The sequence below is a fragment of the Sphaerodactylus townsendi genome, linkage group LG05 (assembly GCF_021028975.2).
Source record: "Sphaerodactylus townsendi isolate TG3544 linkage group LG05, MPM_Stown_v2.3, whole genome shotgun sequence".
Lineage (NCBI taxonomy): Eukaryota > Metazoa > Chordata > Lepidosauria > Squamata > Sphaerodactylidae > Sphaerodactylus > Sphaerodactylus townsendi.
The window spans coordinates 128,698,693-128,709,344 of NC_059429.1; the positions used below are offsets into that span (position 1 = coordinate 128,698,693).

Below are 10,652 nucleotides of genomic sequence, written 5' to 3' on the forward strand. Positions count from 1 at the left end.
GGCTCCCGCGCAGGTCACTCTCTTCCCTCCCCAGAGCTTTGCAGCAGCCTCGGGGATCCAGTGGATCTCTCTTCGCTTCCGCGATCTCCTGGCCGGGCCCCCTTGGAGAGACGCCTCTGAGTCTGCCCCCTCTCCCCCGCCCCCCCCCCCCGCTGTCGCCGTGGCTTCCTGGAAAAGTCCCAAACAGGAAGAGACGCTGCAAAAATGACACGTGGACTTGTGGGTGTCTTGCAAAAAGGGGGAAGCTCCCGTCCCAGGGCAAAGGACGAGCCGAGCGCGATCCCGCGGCAGCTAAGCCGGCCTGGCGGAGTCGGTCATTTGGGCCAGTTAAGGCTGGCCTCTCTCCGCCCCATCAGCATCCTTCAGAGAGAAGCAGTTGGGTCAAGTTCAGAGTGGGGCGTTTTGACCCGCTTCTCTCTCCTCCTCCGCTCTGCTCCCGTGGCGCTGCCATCCTGGTGGGTTTAGGGTCGGAGGAGGAAGAGGAAGAGGGTCTGGGGTGGGGGTGGGTGTTGGCGAGCTGGATGGCCTTGGGACTGCGGGAAGCCGGAGCGCAGGTCTTCGGAAGAGATCTCCTATCGCACCAGCAGCAGCAGCTGCAGCCCGCAAGATGTGCCCATCACTTGCACCACCACGAGAAAGGCGCAAGGAGAGACGGACCTGCGGATGCTTTTTGGTCCAGGTAAGGCGCTGATGCGGGCAGAGGTGGGATCCAACCAGTTCAGCGGGTTTGGATCACATTGAGTCTGAACTCTTCCTAGAAGCCAAAATGACTAAACTGACTTGGGTCACATTATAAGACCAGAGTCACTAGAAAAGACAATAATACTAGGAAAAGCTGGAAATACTAGGAAATACTAGGAAAAGGCAGCAGGGAAAGAGGACGACCCAATTTGAGATGGATTGACTGTATAAAGAAAGTCACCACTAGCAGTCTGCAAGACTTGAACGGGACTGCTCATGACGGGATGTTTTAGAGGAAATTAATTCATGGGGTCACCCTAGGTCGGAAACAGCTTAACAGCATTTGGCACACGCACGTGGCGACATGCTCTATTTCCCTGCTTCACACCAGTGTTCGTAATTCATCTTATCTCCACTCATGCAACAAAGGACAGTCAATCACCCTTCAGGATGAAGGAAGGGAAGTTGGGAAACTCAGTTTCACCAAGTGGGAGAAAGAGGCCACAAACATGCATCTGACACAAAGAAAAAAAACCCCCGCCTTTCAACCCAATTTTTTTAAAGATCCACCCATTCATGGTAGCGCTGTCATGGTTAAGAGCAGGTGGACTGTAATCTGGAGAACTGAGTTTGATTCCCCACTCCTCCCCAAGAGCACAAGAAGAAGAGCTTGGATCTATACCCTGCTTTCCTCAATGTAAGAAATCTCAAAGCAGCTGACAAACTCCTTCCTTTCCTCAGCACCTAACGGACACCTTGTGAGGTAGGCAGGGCTGAGAGAGTTCAGGGAGAACTGTGATTGTCCCAAGGTCACCCAGCAGGCTTCATGTGTGGGAGCAGGGAAATCTGTATACTTTAGGGACCGCCTCTCCCTGTATTGCCCCGCTGGGCCCCTCCGCTCCTTGGAGGAGGACCTACTGGTGATCCCTGGCCCAAAACTGATCAGGCTGGCCTCTACAAGGGCCAGGGCTTTTACAGCCCTGGCCTCTACCTGGTGGAATGGGTACCCTGAGAGAGACCAGGGCCCTGCGGGACTTGCCGAGTTTCCACAGTGCCTGCAAGATGGACCTGTTCCACCATCGTGACCATTACATCTGGCCTCCCGTGGGTGCGAGAAGGAAGTATATATGATGCCATCAGATGCTTTTTACAGTTCCTGGGTTTATTGAGTATGTGCTGAATTGTTTTTATGTTTTATATTGTTCTATACTGCGATTTGAAATGATGGTTTACCCCTGCTGTTCACCGCCCTGAGTCCTTTGGGGGAGGGCGGTTTATAAATTTAATAAATAAATAAATTTAATAAATCCAGTTCGCCAGATAATTGTTTCTGATCCCGTGTTTCTGATCCCGTGGTGTTTGCACGGTAGCAAGCTTGCCCTGGGATTTCGGAAAAGAATTGCCAGTTTGGTGATTTTTGAATACCCTGGGATGAGGGAAATAGCACAGGGCTAACCCCCCTGAGGACCGGGAACCATTAGAGCTTCTTGCACTGAACAGGGCGTTTCTCTTGCTCAACCCAGGATATTTGGACCGTGCAGAAACGGCCTTAATCTCTTTCTGATTTCTTGGTTTTGTGTGATGTTGGAGACGAGGAATAGAACATTTAGAACAATTTCAGTTTCTTCGCTATCAGCCTTAAAGTTGTGTAATTCGTACTCTGTCAGTCCCTAGAATCAAAATATCAGAATTCTGATTTATTTATTTAATTTATACCCCACTCTCCCCACCGCAAGACTTAACTGAAGGGTAACACACATTTTCCTGGACACACACTATATCAGATACACAAAACAGACCAGTCATGCAATTATTCAATCTAGCTCACAAGGATTCTTGCTGTGAGAACAGAATATTTTTTTAAATTTATACTTTATTTTATATCCCACCCTTCCCAACAGGGTTCAGGGCAGCAATAGCTCAAATATACATTAGAAAAGGAACGTGACAATTCACAACGGTAAAAATGGATGGCTCACAATACCTTAATTTTCCTGTGTTAATTTAACACTCATAAGGAAATTCCTGGTATTGATGAAACTTTGAATGAAAAGCAAATGAATTTGCCACTAAATCCCAACTCTGCAGCCCAATCCTAAAGAGAATGATATAGCCTTCTAAATCCACTGAAGCCAGTGGGATTTTAAGGGTGTTATTTTAAAATTGCACTGTTGGTTGCTTGAATACTTCCACCTAGTGACTGAGGGTTGCAATGAATATTGTACTGGAGAATTTAATTCACAGTTTATACTTTTAATGAGCTACACTCTACCTACTCCTCAATGTGGATTATCAGTGCAGTTCTATGCAGTCTTACTCCTGTCGATGTAACCCCTATGTCCAGAATGGGTTGACCCAGAAAGGGGTGGAGACTCAAAGCAGCAGAAGGCTGCAAAAACTGGTGAAGTTGGAGGAAGCAAGGCTACCAGGCTGGGACCTTGATTTGTTTCTTGATAAGCTCTTAACACCTTGTTTAAGGGCTTTCTGTGTATGTCGTTGATGGGAGTTCTTTTGGGGACCTTCATCATCTTGGATCCCATTCACCAAGCCTCTGTAGTCTTCATAAGCCAACCACCAGCAGGAAGAATTGGACTTGGCATTATCAGTAGATTGTAAATATAAGGACTTGAAAGGCAACCTAAAAGGATTGTAAATTGTTAATGTTAAATGTTAATGTTAAAAGTGTTATTTGTTAAGGAAGTAAACCATTTTGTTTTAAATTTAGTTCTTTGCCATTCCTTCCAAGTTCTGCCCCACAGAACCCACAGATAGAGGTTACATCGACACCCACTGATTTCAGTGAACTTTAACTGGTGAACTCTGCATAGCATCACACACTTTATGGGATTTAGATCTACGCAGCAATGTTGTTTCCTTTCCAGAGAGTTCAGTTCATGCAGCAACGTTTGGAAAGATTGTGCTAGCAATTTTTTTTTGCTTTATTTCAAATCAGTGCTGAACTAGGGATTGTATTCAATGTCTTTGTATGTTATCTGAAAACGCTTGTGATCTCTCTACCAGTTAGCGTAATGAAAAATGCTTTCTAAATTCCTCTTCTCCACTCGATTTTTGACTGGGCTTTTTGCTACAAATGACACATATGGTTCATTGCTAGTATTTCCAGTCTTCGGGTAAGGACTAGAGAGCTCCCAGAATTACAACTGATCTCCAGACTTTAGAGATCAGCTCTTCTGGAAAAAATGGATGCTTTCTCTCTCTTTCTCCCCCCCCCCCCCCAAGTTTATTAAGAGATTAAGATAAAATTCAGAAAAGTTGTTACAAATATTTTGCACAAAAATCCAACCGACAATCTGTGATACCAACAATACAATCTATACAAACAATGAGTATGAGACAATATTTACAACATATAAAACCTTCTCTCCCGGCACGTTCCCCAAGAGTGCTTCGATCTGGGAATAATAATTGGCTGGTGGTCCCTGGCTCCAGAGAAATCCAATTAGCCTCAGCCAGGCCCGGTGCTTTCTCAGCCCTCGCCCAGTCTGGCGGAACACTTTGTGCTGTGAAACCAGGGCCCTGCAGGATTGCAGGCAGTTCCGCAGGGCCTATAAGACACAGCTGTTCCACCAGGCACACAGTTCAGCCTGCCAAAATACCATCTGGCCTCCCTGCCCCCCAATCTTTCCGTCTGGTTATTAATGAGTTTGTTACCACCCCTTACACAACTGTTTCTATTTCGCCAACTTGGATCCTATAGCTGTACTTTTTGTACTGTACTGTATTGGCATGTTTTGCAATTATATATATATATATATATATATATTGCAATTATGTATATATACACACACACAGTGGTGGGATCCAAAAATTTTAGTAACAGGTTCCCATGGTGGTGGGATTCAAACTGTGGCGTAGCGTCAATGGGGCTGGGCGGGGCACAATGGGGGCGTGGCCGGGCATTCTGGGGGCGGGGCATTCCTGGGTGGGGCTGTGGCAAAGACGCAGCCGCTGCGCCGGTCCTTGGGCGGGAAACGAATGCACGCAGGCGCAGGCTGCCACGCACGCTGGTGCACCTCCTGCTAGACTGCTTCAAGTTCTGCGTGCTGCTGCTGAGAGGAGGGGCGTAACTAAGGCAAAAATCACGTGGCAAAATCACCAATTAGTAACCCCCTCTCGGCACACACAAATAATCAGTAACCTACTCTCAGGAACCTGTGAGAACCTGCTGGATCCCACCTCTCTCTCTCTCTCTCTCTCTGTGTGTGTGTGTGTGTTTATGTGTATAATTGCATAATAATAATTGCATATATATAAATACAGTACAGTACAAATATATACATATATATATCCCAGAAGGTGAGGGGTGGCCTATTAACTCTACTAAATAAATAAAACCTGAAATTTTTTTGGGCTTTCCCTTTGAGAAACTGTATTAGGTAAGATTCTAAATAAAAATGGATGAGATAATTTATTTTATCAGGTTAACTTAAGCTGTGGGGAAACAGAGACTTTGTAGGATGAGCTCTATGGTATTGTTGAAGGCTTTCGTGGCTGGAATCACTGGGGTGTTGTGGGGTTTCTGGGCTGTATGGCCGTGTTCCCAAAGCATTTTCTCCTGTTTTGCCTGCGCAGGCGAAACATCAGGAGAAAATGCTACTGGAACATGGCCATAGAGTCTGGAAACCCCACAACACCCCAACTCTATGGTATCTTGCTTGACTGAGGTCTATCTCATCCCCAAATCCCAGGAATCCCTCTGGGAACTCTGTTCTTTGACCACTGTGGTAAGTCAACATTTGATACATTTCATTATCTATGACCCTAAAAGTGCCTTCAAAATGGAGGCAACTTGCAAGTCTGACGTGGTGTCTTAAAAAAACACCTTCCGCATGGCTATCAGTGTGCTTGTTCGGCCAAACCCATTACCCTTCTGGAGATGACAACAAAGACCTTGAAAGATGTTATGACTGGGGAAGACAAGCAGCCCAGGGCAGCTGTTCAAACCCTTTGTGCATCTTTGGTGTAGCCAGAGAGATAAGCCGCCAAACTCTGATGGCCTATTTGTCTCGTGTTGTTCTCCAAACATCCAGCTTTCTCTTTTTGTTTCCATTTCCTTTAGCCTGTTAAATTTAAATGGCACCTTTTTGTGAGTCACGTCTCCCTCTCCACCCCCAGTACACACAAACATCAAGGCTAGTCTTGATGCACCTCAGCCTTTTGAGTGAGAGATTTAGGGACCAGGCCAAAGAGACTTAGGGAGCTGGGGATGTTTAGTATGGAGAAGCGAAGGTTAAGGGGGGACATGATAGCTATGTTCAAATCTTGGAAGGGATGCCATGTCGAAGAGGGAGCAAGCTTGTTTTCTTCTGCCTCAGAGACTAGGACCAGGAGTAATGGATTCAAGGTGCAGGAAAAGAGATTCCACCTAAACATTAGGAAGAACTTCCTGACTGTCAGGGCTGTCAGTGGAACACACTGCCTCAGAGGCAGAGGTGGGATCCAGCAGGTTCTCACAGGTTCCCGAGAGTAGGTTGCTAATTATTTGTGTGTGCTGAGAGGGGGTTACTAATTGGTGATTTTGCCACGTGATTTTTGCCTTAGTTACGCCCCTTCTCTCAGCAGTAGCGCACAGAACTTGAAGCAGTCTAGCAGGAGGTGCACCGGCGTGCGTGGCAGCCTGCGCCTGCGTGCATTCGTTTCCCGCCCAAGGACCGGCACAGCGGCTGCGTCTTTGCCACAGCCCCACCCAGGAATGCCCGGCCACGCCCCCATCGTGCCCCGCCCAGCCCCATTGGCACTACGCCACTGTTTGAATCCCACCACCATGGGAACCTGTTACTGAAATTTTTGGATCCCACCACTGCTCAGAGGGTGGTGGAGTCTCCTTCTTTGGAGGTTTTTAAATAGAGGCTGGATGAACATAAGTCAGGAGTGCTTTGATTGTGTGTTCCTGCATGGCAGGGGGTTGGATTGATGGCCCTTGCGGTCTCTTTCAACTCTATGATTCTATGAGACTGTTCCTAATTGGACCCTTCTGTCCATAATGAGTAGGAACCACATGGACATTGCTTGCTTATGTTTCCTATGAAGGCATAATTGTGTGTCCGGGCTTTGAGCTGAGCTGGTAGTGGTGGGAACTACTGTCAGGTATCAGCTGATTCATGGCAGCTCCCCTGAAGCAAGAGACCAACGGAGGTGGTTTGCCACTGCCTGCTTCTGTGTAGTAACCCCGATTTCCTTGGTGGTCTCCCATCCAGAGGCCAGCATGGTGTAGTCGTACAGAATGGCAGACTCACACACACAAAGCCTTTATTGGCATCATACAGTAAAACATTTTGTAACCAGAAACATTTTACATCCAGAATAACATAGTTACAGCTCAAATAACCATCATTTAATATACAAATCTCCCTTAGCAGATATACCAATTATATCCAACAGAAACTTGGCAACTAATTCAGAAAAATCCTGATTTGATCCATCCAGGAAATACTTTATCCTTTGATCATCTGTCATATCTACATTAAAAGATGTAAACAATAGTCGATACTTGTACCTTAAGTATTCCCTATTTGGACAGTGAAACATGATATGCTCTAGTGCAGTGGTGGCGAACCTATGGCACGGGTGCCAGAGGTGGCACTCAGAGCCCTCTCTGTGGGCACGCGCAAACAGAGCCCCCCCCCCCCCCCACACACACATCTAGGCTGGCCTGGGCCACTGGACTCGATTATTAGCATTAAACCTAAGACCTAGTGTAGGTAACCCTGTTAAGCACTGTTAAACCCCACCGATGTTCATGCGAAGAACTAAAGCACAATCCTTTACCTGGGAGTAAGCTCAGTTGCTGGCAATGGGGCTTGCTTCTGACTAAACCCTCCTAGGGTCGTGATTCACATGTTGGAAGAGTTGCACGGTTGCTTCAAAGCAAAGCCACCGACTACCACCAAGCTTACTCCTGAGTAACGCACGCCTCGGAGCCAACTGTTTTTTCTAAACTAAAACCTCATTATTCATGTTAAATTGCCATGTTGGCACTTTGCGATAAATAAGTGAGTTTTGGGTTGCAATTTGGGCGCTCGGTCTCAAAAAGGTTCGCCGTCACTGCTCTAGTGTTTCTACTTGTATGCTGTTGCAAGGGCATAATCTTTCGGTCTTTGGTATTTTTTGGAATCGACCCTCAAGTAAGGCAGATGGCAAAATATTGAATCCTGCTAAAGAGAATGCACGTCTTAATCTAAAATTAATCATATAGACTAAATAATGAGACATACAACCCTTTGCTTCAACTAGTGATTGATTTAGAGGTCAGCAAATTTGCTGCTATTAAAGATCTTTGATAATCCCATTCAAGGAATGTTCCTTTTAACAGTTTCTTTTTTTTTGTCTCTAGATAAGATAACATTGATATTTCATCCATGGATATGCCAGTTTCTGTAATCTTATCAACTATTTTGTCATGCCACTTTGAAGTGTTAAGTTCAGAGAGCAGTAAGCATGTAAAACTGCCTGGCTTGGAATGGTGGTGGATTTCTAACCAGTATATAGTTGCTCTAATCCAAGGAATGGCAGACTCTTAATCTGGAGAACCGGGTTTGCTTCCCCACTCCTCCACCTCAAGCCTGCCGGGTGACTTTTCCCCAGCTTCACTGTGACATTAAAGGCAACTTGGTCACATGCAGCGTGTCTGAGATATTGGAAGTGTTACAAAGGGGGGGGGGGCATTCATAGCATCAGGTGGAGGAGGATTCTGTGTGTACAAGCGGTTATTGCTCCGGAGTCTATATAACGTTGCTGCCCTGTCACTCTTTAGACCAGGAGTGTTTAATTTGTTTATTACAAGGGCCAGATATGACATAAATGTGACTTGGTTGGGCCAGATATGACCCCTAAGTCTCTTGTTTGACACCCTGCTTCAGATTATCCCCGAAGGGCCCTTTGGAGAACTAATTTCAGTGATGCCTAAACTGGGAGCGCATGACCGAGAGTTGGCTAATAATTCTTCAGGAGGGGGAAAAACCCCATTTTGTCTACATGGGGCAATTTAATTATTAACATCTGTTTGTGCCTAGTGGCGTTCAGGCGAATAGATGGAGTCACGACCCGCCTGAAAGAATGTTCGGGGGTCCTGCATGATTGGCAAGCTGGAATCAACGAATGGAATGCCGATATGGTTGGCCAGTCTGTGGTTTCTAACTCTGGGTTAGGAGATCTCTGGAGATTTGGGGGCAGAGACTGTGGAGGGTAGACTAGATCAGTGATGGCGAACCTTTTTGAGACCGAGTGCCCAAATTGCAACCCAAAACCCACTTATTTATCGCAAAGTGCCAACATGGCAATTTAACCTGAATACTGAGGTTTTAGTTGAGAAAAAATGGTTGGCTCCGAGGCGCACGTTACTCAAGAGCAAGCTTGGTGAAGCAACCGTGCAACGCTTCGAATGGGTGAATCACGACCCTAGGAGGGCTTACTCAGAAGCAAGCCCCATTGCCAGCAACCGAGCTTACTCCCAGGTAAAGGATCGTGACCAGGCTAGCCTAGATATGTGTGTGTGTGTGTGTGTGGGGGGGTGATTTTCCACCACGTGTGCCCACAGAAAGGGCTCTGAGTGCCACCTCTGGCACCTGTGCCATAGGTTCGCCATCACTGGACTAGATGGAGTTGAGCAGGGATATTATGTCACAGCATCTACCCTCTGAAGCAGACGTTTTCTCCATGGGCACTTATCTGTAGTCTGGAAGTTGGTTGTTGTTCCGGGAGAATTTGCAGCCTCGTTTGGAAGCCGACCCCTATTTTTTGTTACCTGTCCATGGTTAACCCTTTCCACTATTTTATCTGTGCTATTTTAAAAAAAACTTTCAAAAGTTATATTGGCATGATTTGCCAACGTAGAGTTGCTGGTTTCCAAGATTTAGCTGGTCCCTAGGATATGTACCGTGTTTCCCTGAAAATAAGACAGTGTCTTATATTAATTTTTGCTCCCAAACATGCGCTATGTCTTATTTTCCTGTGTTCTGTTCCGTCGGGCATGCTTCCAAACAAAAACTTTGCTACGTCTGACTTTCGGGGGATGCCTTATGTTTTGCACTTCAGCAAAACCTCTACTACGTCTTATTTTCAGGGGATGTCTTATATTCGGGGAAACAGGGTGTGTAGAGTTGCCGCCCCTGAATGTATGTGACTGTGTGTTGGGAGTTGCTCGTTTCCCCTGCGCTGGAAACAAGTGCTCCTACAAAGTTGCGGAGTCTCCTTCTTTGGAGGTTTTTAAACGGAGGCTGGATGAACATATGCCGGGAGTGCTTTGATTGTGTGTTCCTGCATGGCAGGGGGTTGGACTTGATGGCCCTTCTGGTCTCCTCCAACTCTATGATTCTATGATACACCGGCACCAGTGCCTCTTTGCGCAACCCTGGTCGTCCTGGCAACATTCTCTAACCATTCTGTTGAACCGATGAGACAATTTTGTTCCGTTTCAGCTGCTGGAGATATTGAGAATTTCCTGAATATTTGAGTCTGGAGTCTGGGGAGGCCAGGCTTTGTGGAGGGGGGAGGGGCCTCGGTGGGGTATGATGCCCTCAACTCCGCCCTCCCAAAAAGGCATTTTCTCCAGAGGAACTGACGTTTATAGTCTAGAGATCAGTTGTAAATCTGGGAGATGAGAAACCTAGTTAGGAGAGGGCATCTGTTGCCAGTAACCGTGGGGAGCAGCAGTGGCGTAGGAGGTTAAGAGCTTGTGTATCTAATCTGGAGGAACCGGGTTCGATTCCCCGCTCTGCCACCTGAGCTGTGGAGGCTTATCTGGGGAATTCAGATTAGCAGCCCGCTCCCACACACGCCAGCTGGGTGACCTTGGGCTAGTCACAGCTTCTCGGAGCTCTCTCAGCCCCACCCACCTCACAGGGTGTTTGTTGTGAGGGGGGAAGGACAAGGAGCTTGTAAGCCCCTTTGAGTCTCCTACAGGAGAGAAAGGGGGAATATAAATCCGAACTCCTCCTCCTCCTCCTCTTCTT

The 10,652-nt window shown here is 46.8% G+C and overlaps 1 protein-coding gene across 1 annotated transcript in view; it reads left to right on the forward strand.

The window, feature by feature from the left end:
- The first annotated feature begins 228 nt into the window (after positions 1-228).
- The window catches only part of SLC17A9 (solute carrier family 17 member 9), a 36,057-nt gene continuing 25,633 nt past the window's right edge, over positions 229-10,652 (forward strand). The window contains exon 1 of the mRNA XM_048497713.1: positions 229-679. Coding sequence (XP_048353670.1) covers positions 522-679 — 158 coding nt within the window. The 5' untranslated portion in view covers positions 229-521. The remainder of the gene's footprint in view (positions 680-10,652) is intronic.